Here is a 23,485-nt window from a genome sequence, read left to right on the forward strand (position 1 = left end):
TATAGAAAAGAAAATGAACTCAAAAATATTATCCACACTAGCAACACAATTTCAATCATTGCTGGGATCTGAAGTCAAAACATCAATATGTGACAATCCTGCCAGTGGTGAGTTTTCTTCATCTCTGTGGTCTTACACTGCATGTTGTGATGAGGATTCTAGGAACATGGGAGTGCTACGAAGTAGTATACATATCTGCCTATTGAAAGGTTCCAGTGAGAATTAGAATCAATAAAATAGCAAAATTTTCTGACCAGAAACTACATTTCAGAACATATCTAATGTACGTTTTATGCTCAGTTCCTTCAGCTCCTGACTTGCATGAATCCAGTCACTTATAATGTCATGTGCTCCTGCTTTACTGTTCTGACCCCAACTGCTGTAAAGCCGTATTATTCCCTAAAAGATACCAACAATTGGACCCAAAAAGATCAAAACTATGCTGTGAAGGAAGCACATTAACTCCTATGCCAGCAATATAACAGGGGTTTGGACTCTGACTGTATTTCTTAAAACAGACATTGTTGTTTTATGAAATGCATCCTCCATAACCCTTCTGGTGGTATTCATCTTAATTTTTTGTAGCATTGTGATTAGTGTTACTAACATTTTGTATTGCACGTCTTCAAACACCACTAATTTAGAAGCAGTGTTTCTTTTTAAATGCTGAAGGGTCCAAAAGGCTTGATAATACTCTTTAGTAACTATTAGACAAAGTGTCTGAAGACTGTAAAATGGAAATGTATCACTGTATATACACAAACTGTATACACACTATATACACAAAAAATAAAAACAGTGTCAATAAAGACTAGATTCTGGAGTTTGCCTGAAACTTTCAATTAATGGAACCAGAAGTTTTGCTCCTGTATACAGATCCCGATTCAAAGGATACAGAACTGTGTAATTAAAACATAAGGAAATCTGTCTTCATATTGTATTGTCTCTGTGTGCTGCTTTTAATCACAAATCCATCTACTGTAAATATGTTTCTAGATTATGTCCAATAAAACCTCGCAAGGAAACATCATAATTTAAACAGTTCTATATATATTCGGATTTGAGTACTGAACATTATCTCCACTTTGTCCCCTGCTTGAATTTGCAGACATGTTCTGAATTATAAAAGGAATTTAATTTTCAAATACATTTTTTGCTATGATGTCATTTAGAAACGAAAACCTCAGAAAATTGGTCACTTCTTTCAAATTCATTGTTCTTGACACTCCCCTTGTACTCTACCTCCAGCATTACCACACAGATCTGCTTCACACACTGGATGATGGCATCTGGCATCCCCGAGATTGTTACTGCACGCTCAGTGGAATTAGGTAGCATGTCCCCTGCCACCTGGACCTGAGCCCCTGTCGACTGGAGAAAGATATATATTAGGTCATAGAAAATCTGTTGGTATCCAGTCTTCATGTGTTCTTATAACATCCAGGTACAATTTGATGTGTTATCAATTCTATGTGCTATTGTAAATGTCTCTAATTTTGTAGTAATATACATTATTCCTTCTTTGCTTTGAAATGGAGTGAGCTAATTGGTAGGCTTCACAGTTGGTAGCACTATGGCCTTTCATCAGAAGATTGTTGGCTGAAGCTCAGGACTTGAACTCAGACTCGGCTGACATGCCGACTGAGGGAAACACTGCATTGCTGGAGTTGCCATGCTTTGGAAGAGATGTTAAACCGAGGTTTGTCTGCCTGGTCTTCAGGCTAACATTAAGATCCCATAGCACTATAAGAAAAGCAAAGGGAGTTTCTTCTAGTGTCCTAGCCACCAATTCTCCACATAAATTGTTCATTCAACTCATGGCTGTGTGCAAAATTGGTGCTAGGTTGCTTACAAAAAAAATCACTATACTTTAGCAGTAATTACTGTGATGAATGTGGCGATGTTTCTATGTCGATTTGAAATTGCTCCAAGGTGACATGTTTGGCAATGGAATTTCAAAATCGAGCCTACCCTCTGTGGCGTCTCAATAGTCCTGAGCCAGGCGAGTCTGCATTACTCCAGGGCACTTCTGATGGCAGCACTGCCAGCCTGGCTCATCGGGAGGACTTGGAAGGGCAGACCAGTCACTGGGGACATGGTGACTGTCCCCAGCTCAGCTCCCATTAACCCTAGAAGCCAAAGCTCTAACAGATTTGGTGGTCCTAGCTGGACAAGCAGCACAAAACCTTGCCAGACAGTGCTCTCAATGGCAAGCTATCCGGTATTAGCTAGTTAGATTCCAGCAGTACCCCCAACGCATTCTCTGGGGTCTCCAAACCTTGGTTCTTGCCAACCTGCGCCTGATACTTTCTGGGATTAGGTAAGCAGGATGCGTCCCTCCAGGGAGTGTGCATTCCATTCCAACAATTTAACTCTGGAATTTCCATGTGTAGGTGGATGCAGGGTACTCTGTTTTGTTTGGATAATCAAGCTGGGTTTCCGCAAGTGCCAGACTAAAAAATAATCAATGTGAAGGGCACAATTTCTTTCTCACTCCATGCCTACAAAAACAGGAACAGCTTGCACTTATACGCAGGGTAGCGTCTCAAGAGTGCGGGACTTGAAAAGGCGGGACTTGAAAAGGGGGAGAGAGGGGGCAAGGCAGAGGGATTGAGGGACAGTGTTCCAGAGTTTCGGGGAGTAGTGGCTGAAAGTCCGACCTCCGAAGATGGGGCAGAGGGTGCAAGGGACGGCCAGAAGGCCGGTCCCAGTCGAGTGGAGGCGCCAAGTGGTGGATTGGGGAGTGAGGAGGTCGGAGAGGTAGGGAGGTGCCAGGGAGTGAATGGATTTGAACACGAATGTGGGGATCTTGAAGTCGATCCGTTCGGTGATAGGGGGCCTGGCCAGAACTGGTGAGATGTGGGTACGGAGCTTGGTCCGGGTCACTATGTGGGTGGCAGAGTTCTGAATGAGCTGGATCTTTTGAATAGTGGAGCTGGGGAGACCAGTGAGGAGTGCGTTGGGAGTAATCCAAGGTGGAGGTGACAAATGCATGCACAAGGCTTTTGGCTGCATTTGGGGTAAGGTACAGTCGGAGGTGGGCAATGTGGCGGAGGTGGACGAAGGTGGTCCAGGTCTGGGGCTGGATGTGGGTAAGGTAGGGCAGCTGGGGCTCGAACTGGATGCCTAGATTGCGCACTGGTTCAGTGAGTCTGAAGGAGAGCCCAGGAAGGTTGAGGAGATCAGATCCGCGAGGGTGAAGATGTTGACGGGAGCCAAGGAGTATGGCTTCCGTCATTCACATTCAGCTGCTGGAGGTTTGCACTCATCCAGGCCCTGATGTCTGCCAGACAAGCTGATAGAATATCGGCAGACCTGGAGTTGGTACTGGAGGAGGCAAAGTAGATTTGTGTGTCAGCTGCACTCATGTGGATTTTTACCTCGTGTCTGTGGATGACATCGCCCAGAGGGAGCATATAGATAAGAAATGGAAGGGGGCCAAGGATGGAACCTGGGGTACCCCACAGGTGACCGGTCGGGGGAGGGAGGAGAAACCCCTTGCCGAGATTAAATGGAAGCGGTTGTTTAAGTAGGACTCATAACATGCGAGTGCAGTCCCACTAAGGTAAATGAGGGAGGAGAGCCGATGGAGAAGGATGGCATGGTCGACTGTGTCGAATGCAGCAGAAAGATCCAGGAGGATGAGGAGGCAGAGTGAACCCTGGCCTCAGATAGAGAGAATGTCATTTGTGACTTTGACACAGAGTCTCTGTGCTGTGGGCAGAGTGAATACCAGTCTACGGGGAAATGAGGAGGGAGAGCTGTGACCGAAGTTGACCTGCAACAATGCATTCCAGGACTTTGGCAAGGAAGGATAGATTGGACATGGGACGGTAGTGTGCGAGATTCTAAAATATGTTAGAACTATACAAATTTACAGTGTAGACGGTGGACATTTAGGCCAATGTGTCTGTGTTGGCTCTTTTAAATAACAATCTTTTTAGTCTGATTTACCTTCACTTTCCCAACAACCCTGTAGTTTTAATGTTGCAAATGAAATATTGCTCTAGGATTCCTATTAATATCCACACCATCGGTCGATAGGTACTCTACTGAATGTTTAATTTGGTAACCTCCAAATGTGTGCTATATCATACATCAATCAGAACAGGCAACAATGCATGTGAAATGAATGGCCTCAGAATACTCAGCTATGGACAACAGTTTTCAATCTTGGGATTGAAATGCTTTAGGGGAAAAAGATGATTAATAATTTTGATTTTTTCATGAATTAAATACCTCGCGAATCTCTTTGATCTTGGAGCCTCCTTTTCCAATCAGTGATCCGCACTGACTGGCTGGTACAACAAGTCGCAGGGTCACAGGAGGTTTACTGGTAGCTGGACTGTTCGTCATTGAATTATTTATGTCCTGAAATAGGAAAGAAGTTCAGTAAGACTGTTCAATATACTGGTTTCAAATTTGTTGAAACATTTCATTTGTGTAATCAATGAAATATCTCAGATTCCGAGCATTTGCAGTTCTTATTTCTACTATTTTCTGTAATAAATCTATCTAAATATAACTCAGAAAACCTTTCCTTGATGCACCTCTGTCCTCCACCTACTGTCCAATCTCCAACCTTCCTTTCTAAAATCCTAGAACGAGTCGTTGCTTCCCAGCTTCCCTCTCCCTGTATGAACCTCTCCAATCTGGTTTTCATGCTTCTCATAGTACAGGCACAGCCTTAGTCAAAGTTACAAATGACATTCTGTCCATCTGTGACCACGGCTCTCTGTCTCCTTGGGCGCCTTCGACACGATTGACCACTTTACTCTTTTCCACTGCTTCTCCACTCAGCTCTGTCCTTGCCTGGTTTCACTCTTACCTTTCCCATCGTCTCCACTTTGTATCCACTAACGGTTTCTCCTCCTTGTGATGTTGATAATTCCAAAGTGCTTGAAATCTTTGTTTCCTGCATGTAAATTTCAGGCTAGAGATTTTGCCAGTGGGGGAGATTCCCATCCCAAGTCAGTGGGCAGCTCTGCTGTGATTAGGATTCAATTGAACCTCTTAAAGTATGGACTTAACCTGCCAAATATGGATTTCCACTGCGGAGTCTAATGGATTCCCATTTTCTCAGCAGGAAAAATATTAATGAACAATATGGCTTAGTGGCCTTCTCATTAGCACCTCTATAAGCTATTTACAATCTTTGAATACACTTTGAGGACACACTGAATGTAACCTGCATGATGTAATCAGCTCGGGTCCAAAACTCTTGACTGTCCGGTGCCTTGAGACATCCTCTCGATGTGAGGAATGGGTGCCCTTCAATACAATTCTGTTGTTTCAAATTAATAAAACATTCTGATGTAACTGTCCCTCAATAGCGAAATAACTGACTAGTGTTGACTTATACTATTCACGTCTTGAAGGCTTCAGGTTTGATTCCTGGTCTGTGTTAGATGAACAGACAGAGCAGCAGTGGAACTGGCATAGCATCCCGGGGGAGGGGTGAGGGGAAAGATGGCAGAAGAGGTAAATAAATTGGTCAGAATTCATAATCACTGTCATTTAAAGTTAATGTTTATAGCTTTCGGGTAAGGACAGGATCATGTTCAGTTGTGATAGATCCTGTAGTTGAATAACTTGCTGACACTTGCCATCTTCTAGCGTGCTAGCCAACAATTCTCCACATAAATTGGTCATTCAACTCATGGCTGTGTGGAAAATTGTGCAAATGAAAAAGGCCACTTGAGTGAGGAAAGGAAGGACAAAGGAAAGTGAAAGGATGGGGGATGGAGGGGGGAGAAATCAAGACAGGAAATTGGAGGTCAAAAATATTCTCCAGTGAAATAATGAAGTGGCAGGTGGCAGACTATACATTAATTACCATAGAATGTGGCAGCCTACAGCAGTCTTGCAAAAAATGTAACTTTTGGAAAAGCTAAAGTACAAGTCTGAAATAAGCCCAAGAAAAAAAAGTTTCAGCCACTGTTCTCTCCTATGTTTCCATCTTTTGCAGAGCGGATTTCATCAACATATGGAAATGATGCATTCAAGAAGCTCCTACCTCCTCAAACTTAAAGGCAATCATTGCAAAAGCCTTGAATATTGCATCAGTTGGGCCCGTGATGGTCACGATTCTCTCGGGGCAATTTCCTTCAGAGATATTAATCCGCGCACCGCTCTGAATAAACAAAAATGTCCACGTTAGTCCAGAAATCAGATGAAGCGATATGGAATTTCAGGGTTGAAGTAAAGTGAACTACGCATTAGACCTACCTCCTCTCGCATCTTCTTCACAGTTTCCCCTTTCTGAAAGATAACATATGCAAAGCATTTCAATACAATACATATTGCATATGGAATTCACATTTTAACAATGTGCTATCCTACGGACAGGAAATTGTGACAGGTCCAGTTACAGACCAATGGGATATGGTACAGGAGAAATAGCTGAATGAAGAATTTAGGTTGATTGCAGACTTTGATTGCAGATTTACAAAAATATTGATAGTTGATAAACTGAAAGAGCTCAATGTATTCATCTCTGAAACAATGATAGGGATTATACCACCGAGAAACTATCACTTCCATGGATTAAATTAAGTGATAGAAATACACAAATAACACTTTTTTTTGGTCAGCCAGGTGTCTTGACATATGCGGAAACCCATCACCATCACCCAATACCGTAAGAGTATCCAAATCAAGCTGGAGAAACCAAACCAACAAATAGTGCTAGTGAGTAGAAAATATTATATTTTTAAAACTATAAGTGCATGGAAAATGATAATACAAACCTTTCCAATGATACTCCCAACTTCCTGCAAATTATAAAGAAAGATAACATTTAGTAACTCAGCCTACAGATTGTCCAGACTTCAAGGGTACTGAAATAATTTCACAAGTATTTATATGCAAACTATAGGAATGGTTCATCAGGTCTGTGAAAGTAACAAATTGCAATAAAGCAACAGAACATTTACAGTCATGAGAAACAAGAGTATCTGCAAAACAGGAACAAGTTTCTTCTGGCACATACATTGCCTGGAAAGAAAAGGAGGGAGGTACAACAGCACAGCATGTTAATGCACCAACCTGCTATGACACGCTGTGTTGGGGTGATGCTCCCACAAACCCCCCACAATGAATTCTCAGTATCAGGCATGCTGTGGAGAAGATGCTGAGTGGAGAGCAGGTCTTTCCCACAGAGTGAGAAAGAAGAAAAACAGAGGGCGAGTCACCCCAGGTGATGTGGTTCAAGAACAGCAGTGGCACAAGTCTGGGAGAAGGTTGCCCACCTGCCTATTCAGGAGGGTAGGTGGAAAGAGGGGAGTTGTGCAATGGTAAGGGAGAATAGAAGGGCAAATTAAAAAAAAATCTGGATACAAGCAGTAACCCGACTGCCCAGTTTAAGCATGCACAGTAGATAATATGGTTGAAGGAGAGAGCAGCGATGTGACTTGGCAGTGGGTTTTTTTCTTACTTGGAAATTTCAGGAGAAATCAACTTCAGGGATGGGTGACAGACAGAAAAAAAAATATCACCTCCCTCCTCCACTTGTTGTCAAGGGTTACAAACGAGAGGATTTCTGACATCCCTGCCAAGTCCATGGTGAACAATCCTGAGTTCAAAGCAGAAAATTGCACCTTATTCAGTAATCTCTGCTCTGAGGTGCCAGAGTGCCATAGTACTGAAAATGGAAAAATGGCAACTACGCTCACCGACAAAGTGAGGATTATGGTTTTACTGCTGAAATGACATTAACAGCGTTTAGTGCTTCCGAGTAGCACTATCCACTACCTGATTCATCAATGCTTGAGAGTTAAAATGGGGAGAGAAAAATCTTGCCTATACCGAAAGACTACCAAAGAATATGAAACTATTGCAAACTGATTTTACTACAGAACTTGTTTTAATGTATTTCGCCTCTTTTTAACCCAATAACTGGACACTCACAACGATACATCATGGTCAGAGTCATAGATCTTGCTTTTGAATACTAGCTGTGTTAACTGATCAACGGGAGGCGTTACATTTCAATTGAGGCTGTTTCTCCTCTCCACCACCACCAAAGGAAATTAAGCTTTTTGTAACTATGTGAATATCCACCTTGCAACTTTGTTGAGGAGACAAAACTCACCCAAAACGAAAAAAGTGAGCATAAGTGATGGGAAGACTTACTCAGTTGCTGGAGCATGGAATGATTTTTAGAATTGGGAGTTTAATTCATTTCATGTTTACGGACAGTCACAATGACGTGGGATGATAGGACTGGAGGAACTATCTTGTTTGATTCTTTGTTAAGTGACAGCAAGTAGCATTTCTGAGTCAGGTATAATGAGTTAAAATGCAAAGCTCTCACTGAGCTAAAAATGGCAAACGTACAACCAGAATCAGTGGCTGACTTGTTGACTTTGGCATTTAAACTTCAACATTTTGGTACTGTCATGCATAATGTGAGCTTAACCTAACCAACTCAAACTTACTGGTGACACTTTACTGCCAATGGAACCAAGGGCAGCTACAATTCCTTCTTTCCAATGTTCTCCACACTCATTCCTCCTCTCTACTTCTTCCTAGTTTGGAGGATACATCATTGAAGCAAGCTCCAGGAGAGGGTCATTCACCACCAACTTAAGAGCATCACTGCATGTTCCATTTGCACTGCAGTGAACATCACAAAGGGAGCATGATTCCTATCTGTAGCTGCTGATCCTCTCTTCCTTAGGAAATCAGTTGTGATTTTTCTTGAATGAGTGCACGATATTTGTACAACCAAAAGCTGGCATTTATATAGTCTCCTTAATGTCGGACAATGTGGGAGTGATCCACAGAGACAAGATCAGATCCTGAGCATGGAGTTGTGGTAGGGTACCATAGAGATCAAAGAGGTAGTTTTTTGGCAAGATTTTTAGACAGATGGAAGGGTAGAAGGAAGTATATATATATATAATAATCCTTGCATTTGATATAGCGCTTTTCACGTCATCTGGACATCTCAAAGCGCTTCACAGAATATACTGTAAAGTGAATTGACTGTATATATTTATGGGTGAAACGCAGCAGCTAATTACGCACAGCAGTGTTCCACAAACAGTCGTGGATTGAAGTGACCAATTTTGTTATTGTTTTTTTCTCTTGAGGGATTATCATCAGGCGAGTGGAGTAAGGAAACTTGCCCAAGGTTTCGTCCTGCCAGGAATCGAACCCAGGTCTCTCACTTGTGAGGCAAGTGCTCTAACCACTGAGCTACAGGACTCCACATAATAGAGGTTATGTGCATAATTGCTGAAGTATCATATGGGAGCCGGTTTGAGATGACCAACAACCCTTAGGGTGACAAAATAATAATAATAATCCTTGAATTTGGTTATCACGTCATCGAGACATCTCAAAGCACTTCACCGGATATGAGAAGTACTTCTTGCCAGCCTGAAGTGATTCTTTTCGAGTCTGAAGGTGTTGCTATTCTGAAGCTCTGGAGCATGTGTTCAATGTGAAGATTGTCAATTGCAAGCAAGATCTTGTAGACCTCAACACGATTTCTCCTCTGCTCCAATGTGAACAGGCCCAGTTCCTGAAGCTATTGACTGGATGGGTGCCCTTTAATCGATGAAATTATTTTGATGGCTCTTCTCTGAACCTTCTCCAGTGCCACCACCTTCTTGTCTAGGTAACGCACCCAAAGCTGAACACAGTATTCAAGGTAGGACCAAGCCAGAGCATCGTAGAGTGTCAAGATAAATTCTTTACATTTGTAAATGTATTGCTGTGCTAACCCCAGCACCCAGTTAGCAACAACAGGCTCACATAATTGTTGAAGCTCAACTGTGTGATCATTGATAACCCCTACGTCTCTTTCTTAATCACCTGTCCCAAGAGGAACCTCTCTCCTAAGCTAATGAAACTGGGGGCACCAGAGTATTATACTACATTTCACAATATTAAAGGATATCTGACAACCTCTCCCCAGCTGACCTCTCTGGTGATCAGATGCTTAGATGATTTTTCAAAAAAATGTTTTTGCTGCAACAATTTTTAGCTTATATATGCAAGTGAAATGTGCTTTCGAAATTTTTTTAGTTTTCAAGGAGTCAATCAGAACTCAAAACTGACTTAAAAATAATTCACAATCTGTATCAAAATGAAGCAACATATAATTCACAAAAGGTGATGTGTGTAAGCTTTGAGACAGGAAACTTTCACCTTTTTTGCATAACTAGACTAAACCACAGACTGCAGTCAGTTTTTCCACTTTCAAAACTAAGATTTACCTTCCCATGCATGAGCAGTCGGATGGTGAGAGTAACATTCAGCCCCCCTTCGGTAACTTTAGGATCCATAACGGTGTCAATATTACAGTATCAAGGTATTCCAAAGGAAATGATGTGAGTCAAGAGACAGACCTGCATGACAAACACAAAGCAAAACCATTAGTACTCACAAGGAACATTCATGAAATACACAGTTCAGAAGACAGATATTGCTCATGGCTCAGACACTTGGGTTATACATGCAGTGCATTTTGCCACTTTAGAAAGATCCCCACTAAATCTAGGTATTAAGTTTAGTTTTGAAAGCTCCTTGAAGCTAGAAACTTGGTTTGAATGCTAATGGCATTAATACACAAGCCAAATTCTTATAGTTACTATCCATGCTCCAGAAAGCACAAACTTTATTTCTAATTAGACTGGATAAATATATCAGAAACACAAGGATTCCCTCCCTCTTTCACAACCTCTTCCTCCCTCCTCATTAGGTTATGATAGACAGAAGCTTGAAACTAACTTACTTATCTAACTATTGCCATGAATACCAGGACACAGTACAAACAAAATGGTTGTCCACTATTTTAAAATCAAAACATCTTTAATATTAATGTGAAATATGTAGATATCTTAGCCATCAGAGGTGGTTAATGATTTTTGATCCGGCTAAGGTAGATGTTTTAGACCTTTGGAAAGATATTGGCAGCCCAGGGAAGATTAGCGTCAGCTTCAAAAAGGTCATTTGCAGATTGGGAAACTATGGATATGGCAAGATAAGATGTAGGGAATGCAATTCTAATGAATTATGATTCCATTACCATTACACAACAAATGTAATGAATAGCATTTAATACCGTAAGTCTCAAAACAAGCTGGGAGTGTTTAGATACATTCCAACTTAATAAATGTCATCACTGGAATAGAGTAACTCTTTAAAATTATGGGGGGAAATTATTTTTGACAGAATGGAAAAATTTAAACTATTACCAAAATTACGAGCAGTTCTCTCTAAAGAATTATATTTGCCTTTGTTAAATAATTTTGCATGTATAGTTACACATTCTCTCACTTTTGATTTAGTGGACAGAAATACCGCAGCCAGAAAATTTCAACAGATCTCTAAACTATTGCTCTTCCAGTTGAGGGAACATTTTTGCCAAGGGCTGCTGCGGGGTTTTCTGCTGCAAAGATATTTTGGTTTTTGGCCTGCAGGTTGTTATGCTCAGAAATCATTTTAGCCGAAATGTAAAATAAACTGAAGGGCTTCAATGCATGAAATGGAGCATTTAAATCTAGCATTTGGGATGAAGTTGGGAAAAGGGGAGGGGGTGTGTGGAATTAGAGAAGAAAGTCACTTTTCAAGAACTATAACAAGTTGGTTTCAGGTGGCAAACACATTGAAATGCATGTCCTACACCCAATCACACTAACAAAAAGTGAATGTTTATTTTTTTTGGCATGTGGCTGCCCTTTAACGGATCATGCATTACACAATACAAATCAGAAATCTGTTGGTTTGGTTGAAAAATATAACTGCTTAAAACAGGTCATATTCCAAAAACTGCTGGACATCGATGTATTTTGCCCACAAAATATACAGTCAATTCACTTTACAGTATATTCTGTGAAGTGCTTTGAGACATCTCAAAGACGTGATAAGGCACTATATCAAATGCAAGGATTATTATCATTATTTGATATTTTGAGATTATTAAATTCTGCTTAACCTCTCAAAAAAGGTTAGCTTTTTAAGAATGTCCACAAATGCTATTGCATAAATGATTTATGTTGATGGATGGAAAACAAATACATCTTAAACAAGCCACTATACTGGTAATGGTTTTAGTAGAATTCAGTTGACAATGGTGAATCTAAATGGTGTCCCTATAGTCAATACAGAAACACAACTGAAATATCACTTCTGTCAAAATGAGTTTGAACATGCCATTCTGTTTGCAAATTATTTTCAGTTATCCTAGAACTGTATTATATATGTCATATCTAGGTTTCTCTAAAGTACCTCAGCAATATTTCTAGATATATGTTTCCACAGAATAAATGCTTGTGCACAAGCTTGACCTAAAGATAACCTCAATACAGATGGCTGTTTAACCAAGGTGATTCAGGCAGTAGGCTTCAATGCATTATGTACAAAAGCAAACTATACAGAGGTCAAAGATTAAGGTAGACAAAGGTCAATCGCATTTATAGTTGGATCATGTTTCATGGAAATAATTACAGACCTGCATTTATTGTCTTTTCATGCCAAATAATTCAAAGTGCTTCATAATCTGTCAAAGTAGGTAAAGATTGTACAAATGGTCATGATGAATAACCTTAATTTTGAAGGATTGTTAGTGGGGAAAATTTACTTCTCCTTTTGAATTGTCATGGGATCTTAAATATACAACTGAAGAACAGGTACACTTGGTTTAAATATCTAATCTGAACGAGTACCGACAACACCGTCCTTCCCTGAATTGTCAACTTGGTCTGTGAGCTCAAGTTCAGACATGGGCTTGAATCTGTTCTTATCCCGGAGGTTAACTGCAAATAAAAATGTGCAATTTGCTAGCCTTTTGCCCACTAAAATCAATTTCAGTTAAACAGAAACAGATTTGTTTTTAAAAATTATATCAAAGCAACTAAACCTCTAAAGTGACTCTTGGCTTCAGGTTGAATTTATCAGTAGCTAACCATATAACAATTGTTTGGGCATTGTCGAGCTCTAAATTAATCTGCACAATAATTTCAGCCTAGCAAATACCAAAACTTGGATGATTTACATGGTTACAGATACGATCAGGGCAATCATAGACGTATTTTGTGTGTATCAAGGAGTGAAGATGCTACAAATGCACTTTAGACCACGTTTACATGATGAAAACACTAAAATTATCCAAGTCTGGTTCAAAAGATGCTTTTAAATTAATTTTAACCATCGGACTCAGAGGCTAAAGTTTTACAAACTGATCTTGGTGTAAAATTAAGGCAATCACATTGTAAAATTTAGAACTTAAAAAATGTTGGCGAGGATATGGAAAGGCAGTAAAAACAAAACAAATTATATTCATTGTATAATGCAATAAAAGAAAACCAACTAAATAGGGGCCGGTGGAGGGGATGAGAATTTCCCTGAATATTGACAGCCCAAGGGTGAATATATGGAATGTTCAAAAATAATGGTGGGGGGGGGGATGTATCAGAAATAGAGGTGCTTACAGCCACCTTGCCCCCTCTCCTTTGCACAGTGTCCAATCCAGTCCTTCTAGAGTTCTTCAATAGGTTACCCTATGTGAATATAAATGGAAGCTGTTCGCATAAAATTACACAATAGGTAGAATAACCATCAGAGGTTATTTGAAAGTTTTCGATTTCATCTCACTAGTGCCACCTGGCTATAAAGCACTGCTGGAACAATCCTCACACAGGGTATATATAGCGTATCCTAATTTTACAGAATTCTCATTACAAGTATCAGCAAAAGATTGAAAGTGTAAATCAGATGCCTGTCTTTCAGAATTAAATCCTACTTTATTATTCAGATAAAATGCATGCTCTCTGAGGAAAGGATTACGCTCTCGGGTTAATCTCTGGATTTTCTTTCCTTTCATTATCTTTCTCCTTCTGTAGGTCTTGCCCCCCCACCCCATTATCTTTCTCTTTCTGCCTATTTTCTCTCCCCCACCCCACAATCACCACAAAAAAACAGGGATAAAAGGTTAAAATAGTACAATCAATCCCAAGTAGAATTAGTAGGAGGACCTCCTGGAAGTCATCATTTCTGCCGAATCAGTCATCCTAGTGTTTCATATAATTGCATTAATCAGCAAAACTATGCAGTAAAACTAGCTAATAACTTGGGGTGAACTTTTCTGTTTATTATTGGAAGTGGTTTAGTAATGCATTATGCAAAAAAAATCGCTATAGAGAAAAGCCCATATTTAGAAAGATTGTTTTGAAATAAAAGTCCTTGAATTATCTACATTTAGCATAAAGATCTGAAATGAGCTCTGATCGCCAGGTAAGGATAGGGTCAGGTTTGGCTGCAATGGCCCTGCAAACAGCCTCCTGATGGACATAGTCAAAGCTGATGCATGAATACAGGCCACATCAGGTGCCCAGTATGTGTACAACAGTTCCTGAGCAGAAGAGACCAAGAGTCAAAATACCCTCATAAAAAGATGAATGACAGTGGTATTTCACCGGTGCTCTATGGCACAAATGATTGAAACACTGAACAAAAGTTCAGTTAAGAATAGTTTAACATCGCTGAACAGAGACATTCATTCAAAATCACTTTTCCACCAAGCATTAGTGAATGAGATCGGCCACTTAGTCTATTTAGTCAAGAGGTCATCTAATCCCATCTAGTTTGCATAAGAATAGTCTTGCATCCCATGACCTAAAATTCTTGTGAACTGCTACCATATTCTATTAGCTCAATTGTGTGGTTGCCACTATATGATCTTTCAGTAAGTGTTTAAAAGTGGACCTGCCTTGATAAACAGGTATTATAGATAGGAAATATAATTCCAAACGTGTCATTAGTATGCGTCAGACTACTGAGACCGCCACAGGGGACTGACAATTTTGACATTGGTGGAGGCAGCTCAGCTCTCAACCCCACCAAAAATAATACTTAACATTTGATATATCGACTTTCACATCAGGAGGATGTCTCAAAGTGCTCCATAGGGTACACTGTAAAGTGGAACAACTATCAATTTGAAGGTGAATGGGGAAGCCCAACTGCACACAGCAATGTCCCACAAACCTCAATAAAGTGAATGACTAATTTTATTTGGAGGATTGTTGGCCAGGACACAGTAGAATCTCCCTCCTCTTTTCGAATAATGCCATGCAATCCTTAACATCCACCTGACCTTGGTTTTACATCTCATCCAAGGACAGCACCTCCAACAATACAGCCATTAAACTGGAGTGTCAGAATAGATGATATGAACTCCAAGTCCTCACATGGCGTTGAACCCACAACCTTCTAATTCAAGAGGGTAGAGGGCTACCAACTGAGCCAGGCTGACATTCAAGAATCATTATGGTTAACACAGACCCTAAAAATACTCCAAACTAGCCGAAACACCATAGAGGGCTTTAACCAATGCTAGCAGTTCTGTGCGTTATGGCAAACCTTCACGGTTTCATGGGTTCTGCTATTGAATTAAATATGCTTCATGCTCTGATGATCCTTATTGCTGCCACGTTGCGTTTTTGAGAATTGGATTTAAATTTAAAATAATTTCTACCATCGAAAATGCATGGAGACGAAAATCACTGAACATCTCTGCTTGACAGGAAAGCTCAATAAAAATGACTGGGCAAATCATTTAGACAGACAATCTAAGAGAAATAGAAAGCCTATGATTGATTGCATTTAATAGATCTATAATAGTAACAAACAAACCAAAATCCTGGTTAATGTAATCCAACATTTAGTGGAGATGAACTGCATGCACCTCATTTAACGAGGTACTGTGCCATACAAAGCCTGGAGCTAAGTTTTAACAGCCCTGTACACTTACATAGCCTTAAGGTACCAAGATTGACGTTTTCACACCTCCAGAGGCCTAGATTTATTGAGTTAAATATCCTGCAATGGCTTAACCATGCTAAGGCCTTTTAAATAGCACATACATCTTCGACTAGTTGCATTAGTCACTGCAGCATCAAGCCTGGTAAATTAGCAAAATTCAAGAAACCCAGAAAAACTTTCGTCTCCACTTGAATTAAAATGTGGCTCAACAAACCAAGGCTCCAGCTAATACCTCCAATCCCCAAAATCACATGTGTTGCTGTAATGATAATGCAGTATCTAGTAATTGCCAGCATCAGCAGCAATGCAATATAAACAAAGTAGTGCCGTTTCTCGAGACACAAACTCCACGTACAGAGGTGAGTATTCATAAACATTTGGCACTCAGCACAGCAAGATAAATGATGGAGCCAGCACCTGATGTCTGCTGTAACCAAGGAATTGAGGATTCAGTTACTGCCAGCCTGATTTGATTTTCCAGAGATGACTCATAATCCTTGCATTCAATGTAGAGCCTTTTGAGTGAGTAGGATGCCTCAAAGCATTTAACAGATTTACTGTGAAGTGTCGTAACTTTACATTTTGTAGGCAAACAAAACAGCACACAATTTGCGCGCACAATGTCAACAAACAGCCATGACGTATCTGGGGGATGTTGACTAGAACACCAGGAGGAACTCCCCTCTCCTTTCGAATAGTGCTGTGGGATCTTTAAAAAGAGAAATAATAATCCTTGCATTTGATATAGGGCCTTATCACATCTTCGAGACATCTCAAAGCGCTTCACAGAATATACTGCAAAGTGAATTGACTGTACATTTTGTGGGCGAAACGCGGAATTAATGTCCGCCTGAACAGGACAGGACCTCGACCCAAAAAGTCTCCGACAATGCAGTGCACCCACAATGCTGCACTGGAGTGTCAGCCTAGATTATGAGTTTAAAGTCCGGATATGTGTCCAAGAAAGGTCCAAAGCTCAAAAGTGGAACTACAAATGTGTAGGCGCCTGCTGCTTCTAATTCATCTCTACTGAGTAATGGAGGGAGCAGCAGCTTCAAGTTATAAAGAACAAATCTGATCTGAAGTATTCCAATATTAACAAGGCATAAATCTTTTAAATACTATTCCAAGCCTTCCACTCCAACCCATTTGCAGCTTCCTATATGCAAGATAATAATTCTTGCATTTAAAATAGCGCCTTATCACGTGTTTGAGATGTCTCAAAGCGCTTCACAGAATATATTGTAAAGTTAATTGACTGTATATTTTGTGGGTGAAACACGGCAGCCAATTCTGCACAGCAGTTTAATTTTCTCCTCAAATTACAATTCAATTTGTATTGGCAATTATAATAATTTTAGTTACCAATCTATTCCATGTATCAGGATGTTTTAACCAATATATGGTATTTGGAGTTGGCAGAATGAGTTTGTAACTTGCTAGCATGGGACTACAGTAGCACTATAATTAAATTCATGGTCCATCCATACACCAAACATGGTTCTGTACCATCCATCATACAGCAAGATATTGAATATTGGCAGTAAGGTCTGAATGGTCATAACTGATAATCAACATATATAGATCAACATATGTGATCTTATAAACATAATAAAGTGAGTTTACCTAAGTCCTCAGGATGCATTCATGCTTTAGAACTATTAAGCAAATCTGCAAAAGCTCACTTTGTGAATCATCAGTGATGTAATTTAGTCATGAATGGGGACACAGCATGGAACAGCAATCAAGGTATAAAGTCAGTCAAGCTCGTCAATGCTATTGAAGATGTGCTACAAACATTCCAGTTGTAAAACATATGAACATAGACAAGGACAAGCAAGCATACAGATTTTCTTCATAACATTGCAGTCATTTAGGTAAGGAGAGCTCCTTAACATTTGAAGGATTGTCATTTTACAGTAGACCTTGGACTGGGAAGCCACTTGCTTACCAATGAATTGCATTTGTTTTTCAGGATTAGTTTTTCAAGATACTGCATCATGCACCATATAGCATTTCACCAGTCCGCTCACTGTTAGACAAGCCCATGTAACAGCATAAAACCGAGCTTGTAGATTCCACACATCCATTATTGCTCTGCTCCACAGCTACATAATATACCAGCCCTATGTGCCAACTTTCTCATGTGTGCACATCAAATCACTGCGTCTCTGTCTAATGCCTTAGACATAATCCTGGATAAACTCTCTAATCATCTGAAGCCTCCTGCTCACTTCAAATCCTCTCATTTAGATCCAGCATGTGACCACTCTTCAATATTAAAACTGTATCACAATGTCAGCTATTGTATGAATAGTTTGCTTCAAAACCACAAGGAAGGCATCATTAAAGTCATCTTGATTGAAAAAGGAAGAAACACGAGAATTCCAGGGGCTAAGAACATTCCACAAATGTATTGATAAAATTACAAAGCATTGGTTCTCAAACATTTATCTGAAAAATGTATTTGCATGAAAAAACTTATTTTTTTGGTCAGGCACGTGGTTCACACACGCGGAAACCCACCACCATGCCTAAGAATATACAAACTAAACTGACAATTCCATGCAGCCCACCTACACGTGGAAATTCCAGAGATAGATTGTTGGAATGCAATGCACTCTCTCCCTGGAGGGTCACATCCTGCTTACCTAATTCCAGAAAGTATTGGGTGCATGTTGGCGAGAGTCAAGGCTTGGGGACCCCAGAGAGTGTGTTGGGGTACTGCTGAAGTCTAACTAGTTAAAACAGCAAAGCTTGCCATTGATATCACCGTCTGGCAAGCTTTCCTGCTGCTTTGAAATGCTCCAGGATGCAATATAAATGCAAGTTGTTGTTGTTGTTGTCCAGCTAAGAGCACCCACCCCTTTTGGGCTTTCGCTTGAAGGAGCTGAGTGGGATAACTACCTGCCCCCAGCATCTGCTCTTCCGGGTCCTGCTGATGAGCAGTGCCCTGGAATACTGCAGACCCGTCTGGCTCAGGAACCAGACTACCGGGACCGCCACAGAGTGCTGACTCGATTTCGACATTCCGTTGCCATGCATGTCACCTTGGAGCCAGATCAGCTCCAAGGAGACCCCGCTTACCTCTAGCCCCTGGTCTCTGATTATGAGTAGCGCTCAACTGAGAACACAATCCTCTTGAAGGCAACATTTCAAAACTGTTACTTGTACTGATTTGCTATTTCTCAAGCAGAGTACAAGAAAAAGGTACCACCATTGATGGACTGACTAGTGGTTTGGTCCTTATGTTTGTGGAATGGATTTTTGGGAATAGGAGAAAGTCCAGGCAAATTTGGCATTAATTAAACTCATGATTGGGTGGGAAGAAGTAAAGTTATGGTCATTTTACTTCCTACAATTGTGCTTGGTTGATTTTTTTCCCAAAATAATGCAGTTATAAATCAATGTAATTTCAGGAAAGCACATGATATTAAAAGAATAAGACCAATACTATAAGTGAATAAATGTACCATCTCAAAGTTCTTTCTAACACTCAACTGATTTTGCAATATCAAAATACGATAATACGATTGTGTCACTGTCTCGCTTGGAGTTTTACTGATTATGCGGTACTAATTCAAGTAAGGCGACCATAATAATCACCGTATGCATGTTTGCATGTAACACCAGGGAGGTGAATAGAGAACATAGAGTTCACAAGACACGATCAGATGAAGTAATTATCATTTTTGACAATCAATAACCAATGCTATAGTCTCACTTCATGTCGAAAGCAATATACATCACAAGGCTAAATCAACAATATATTGGGTGTGCACATTTTCGATTCCTGGATCTGGAACCGTAGAGACAGATAGGAAATTGGCTCACCAGAGCTAATCAATATAACATGACTGACATAGGTAAGTAGCACTTTTGGACACAATTCTTTGGCAACAATGTAGCAGTAGAAGCATTCAAAGCTACCTCGAGCCAAACCATCCATCTGTCATCATTTTATTTAGGGTTCAGTGAAACACAGAGCTTTGTTCATAACATATCAGGGGCCAGAAAAGGGGCAATGAAGAACATAAAAGCCAGTTACTCTTGTAGCCATTCAATTGTCAATTCCAATCAACAGCCAAACTAGTATTCGTTCCGATGTTGCTTGATTTCTTGAAGCCATTCAATCAGATTACTTTGAGAAGAATTGGTCGGCTTGGAGAACCTTGGTTTACTTTCTGAAGAAATTACTTTTGTTTGATGACTAATAGAGACCGAAAGATCAGTTGGATTTTTTTCTCCCAATATTCCAGTTCCAATTTTAGAAATGACAAACACACCACAAATGAAATTTGCTATGAACTGGATGATTTCAACGGCATTATGTAGCATTAAAACGAGCGGCAGTGACCTACTTGCATTTGATCTAATGATAGACAGCCTGGCTCAGTTTGCAGCGTTTTAGCCTATGTCTGGATTTTGAATTCATGTCGTTAAGGCTGACATTCCAATTGCATTTATGGAGGTGAACATTAAAGATCCCATGACGTGCTCCCAGAATCCTGGCCAACAATCCCTCAGATAAAATTGGTCATTCACTTCATGGCTGTTTGAGATATTCTAGGATGTGCTCCCCTATAAATACAATCACTATACTTGACAGCAATAATAAATCCTTAGCTTCCCAAAGCACTTCACAGGAGTCATTGTAAAGTGAAGTGACTGCAAATTTTGGAGACAAAAAAGGTTCTATTCTACAAAAAGAGGCATTGCGCACAGTAATGTCACACAAACAGCCGTGAAATGAATGACCAATTTTATTTGGAGGATTGTTGGCCAGGGGGCAGGGAGAAACTTCCTTCTCCTTTTGAATAGTACCATGGGATCTATAATGTCCACCTGTACAGGCAGATGGGACCTCAGTTTAAAGTCTCATCCGAAGGACGACACTCAAAGAAAGCAGCACACCCCCAGCATTGCACTGAAATGCCAGCTTAACCCACAACCTTCTGATTCTGACTCAGTGCTACCAACTGAGCCAAACTGACACACCGATATATTCCGTGAAGCTCTTTTAGAAACATCCTCCTGATGTAAAAGTCACTGTATCAAATGGTTGAATTATTATTATTACAGTGCGGAAATTGGCTACCAGATATGCCTACTAAATACAAAGTCACTACACTTTGGCGTAAGTCCTGTGAAGCACTTGGAGATGCCCTCCTGACATGACTGGCACTATATCAAATGCAAGGATTATGATGAAATCCACTATAAAGTTTGATAGTAACTGACTTTTTAAAATGGTAAGTCAAGTATAGATACTACGTAAACTTGGATTTCATCCATTTTTAGCCCATTTCATAAGAAAATAAGAATTTGATGTCAATTAATCAGGTATAGCATTTATTAGTAGTCACACAACAGTGTCAATGTTTTTATGGTGAGAACCATGTGTTGATAAATAGTAATTTGCTAAAGATAAATCCAAACGCATCATTTTCTGGTAGTGCAACTGGAATGGGCACATCAAAATCTGTAATTGTACAATATTTTAATAAAAGTAGGTGATGCATGAATACCCAGCAAAGAGCTTCCAGTTTTATTGGAAGGAAATTCCACCTAATGCTCATTAGCTCGGACATCATGTTGTGCCAACTTTTTCAGATATCATTGCTTTTATAGTACCATTCTAGAATAAGAGCACGTTTTAACAGCTTTCATTTCAGTGAAGCCCTTTAATAGGACACATCCTGCAAACAGAACATTTTACAATCGAGCTTTAACACAAAAACTGCAAAGTCACTATTGTGTGAACTGGAGGGAAACAGAGGTTAGAGAAAGCTGTAAGCAAATGGTGCAGTTTCAGCAAGGTTCTGAAGTCATTTCCACAATCCGGACAAGGAAGATTTTTGTGACACAGCTCTCTGATATTTTTAACACTGTAGCCCGTTTAGGATAAATCAAAGGAGATTATGCATACCCTTAGCTTGAATATGTGCATTTCAGGAGCATGCTCTGGATGGCAGTGACAGCTGGCTCCACAGCTGTCACTTCTAATCACTCAGCTTCTATGTCTTAGAGAGGGAGAGAGAGAGGAGGGGTGGGGGGTTGATAGAACCACCATCACCTCTGGTATAAACTTCTTCTCCCCCAGTTCATCATTGCAACATCATTCCTAAACTAAATAGAGGAGGGTGATTTAAAGAAAAATTAAAAACACCTTTAATTATGAATAGAAATAGGAAAAATATTTATCAATAGTCTTGAAGACTAGGAATTAAAATTTCAAAACCAACAGACAGAAGAGTAAAATGGATTTGAACCCCTTTGACAATCCCTTTTCCTTTGCACCTCTCAGCACTAAATCTTAACATTTAATATTGCAAGAATTGTGCTCTATCATAATTGGTCATTTTCAATCCACGACTCTTTGTGGGACACTGCTGTGCGCAATTGGCTGCCGCGTTTCGCCAAAAATACAGTCAATTCATTTTACAGCATATTCTGTGAAGCGCTTTGAGACATCGAGAAGACGTGAAATGCGCTCTATCAAATGCAAGGATTATTATTATTATTATTATTATCAATTTGCAGGAACAAAGAGAGAGAAACAGACAGAAACTCAAAAATGCTGCAAATTAATATATAGACAAGTTTGGGAAAAGCCCAAAATATTTTATTTCATCTATGCAAATCATGAGGCGTAAAAGTACCCTGGCATCATAATATTTAAGCTGCACGCAAGATATTTTATTCACTGCACAAGACATTTGCATTAAAATACAATTTACACAATGGCGGTATTTTAGATTCAGTACATTTTAGTGTCAAGTTCCTTTCTTATTATTAAGGTTTGCATGTTTATTTTCTACTACCAAAGCAAAGTGGATACTGTAATATCTATGTGACACACAATGAAAAAGTAAAGGCTGAGTATTGTATATTGAGAGTATTAGTATACAACAGGTACAAACAGCTGGGAACTGAACACTTTCAAGAAGTCAATGAATAACATTTTCAAGCTTTTTCAGGAGTTCCATACTTGATTTCTTCGAGAAGTATGCATGTAGCTCATATTTGAGCTGAGTTTCCATTTCATTTCTGTCTTATGCAGATTTGCCAGAATATAGAGCACAAATATTGTCATAGATTTTGTTTATACATGACTGGGTCCTTATAAATTGCAATGGTCTCATGAGGTTTATAAACTGCAGAAGAGTATTTGTGAAGACTGGCAATATTTCTAAACTAGAAGGTTAGCGAACATAAAAAGATTTGTCACATAGGAGAGACGTGAAGCCACAATGGCATCATAATATTTAAGCTACGTGCAACATATTTATCAACACATTATAGTAGAATTAAGCATCTGAATACATCCAATTTGGAGAATTCAAAATAAATATTTGTACATGAGCAGCGATGGATTTCATCAGCATCGCAGTTGTATAAAGATACTTACACTTAAGTATCAACTCCCATTAAAACCGGATTAATAACCAGAGATAAGATATTTTCCCATTAAGATACCAGGTTAAATACAGTAGTTGTAAACTACTAAGGGAAACAAACAGTTTTCTTAATACAAAAACAGAAATAAATGTCATCACCTACCTTAGCAAAAGTCCGACATACACAAGTACTTACCCAATATCTTTGCAGGAAAGGAAGGAATACACTTGGCAGTGCATAAACTGACTCACTACAAGCACTGACCGACATTTTAACTCCCTGATTGTGTTGCCACCATTTTGTTTAAAGC

At 39.7% G+C, this 23,485-nt stretch overlaps 1 protein-coding gene across 28 annotated transcripts in view; it reads right to left on the minus strand.

The window, feature by feature from the left end:
- The window catches only part of LOC103176858 (poly(rC)-binding protein 3), a 112,786-nt gene that overhangs the window by 23,369 nt on the left and 65,932 nt on the right, over positions 1-23,485 (minus strand). For 16 of the 28 annotated variants that reach the window (XM_007890681.2, XM_007890665.2, XM_007890664.2 and 13 more), the window contains 7 exons: positions 10,227-10,358; positions 6,750-6,773; positions 6,229-6,261; positions 6,017-6,133; positions 4,829-4,915; positions 4,240-4,371; positions 1,231-1,371 (listed from right to left, as the gene is read on the minus strand). In XM_007890681.2, coding sequence (XP_007888872.1) covers positions 1,231-1,371; positions 4,240-4,371; positions 4,829-4,915; positions 6,017-6,133; positions 6,229-6,261; positions 6,750-6,773; positions 10,227-10,295 — 603 coding nt within the window. In that variant the 5' untranslated portion in view covers positions 10,296-10,358. Of the gene's footprint in view, positions 1-1,230; positions 1,372-4,239; positions 4,372-4,828; positions 4,916-6,016; positions 6,134-6,228; positions 6,262-6,749; positions 6,774-10,226; positions 10,359-13,442; positions 13,511-23,485 lie in introns of those variants that run through there. The other 12 variants (XM_007890672.2, XM_007890674.2, XM_007890673.2 and 9 more) reach the window with 4 other exon arrangements.

Source organism: Callorhinchus milii, unplaced genomic scaffold (assembly GCF_018977255.1).
Source record: "Callorhinchus milii isolate IMCB2004 unplaced genomic scaffold, IMCB_Cmil_1.0 Scaffold6, whole genome shotgun sequence".
Lineage (NCBI taxonomy): Eukaryota > Metazoa > Chordata > Chondrichthyes > Chimaeriformes > Callorhinchidae > Callorhinchus > Callorhinchus milii.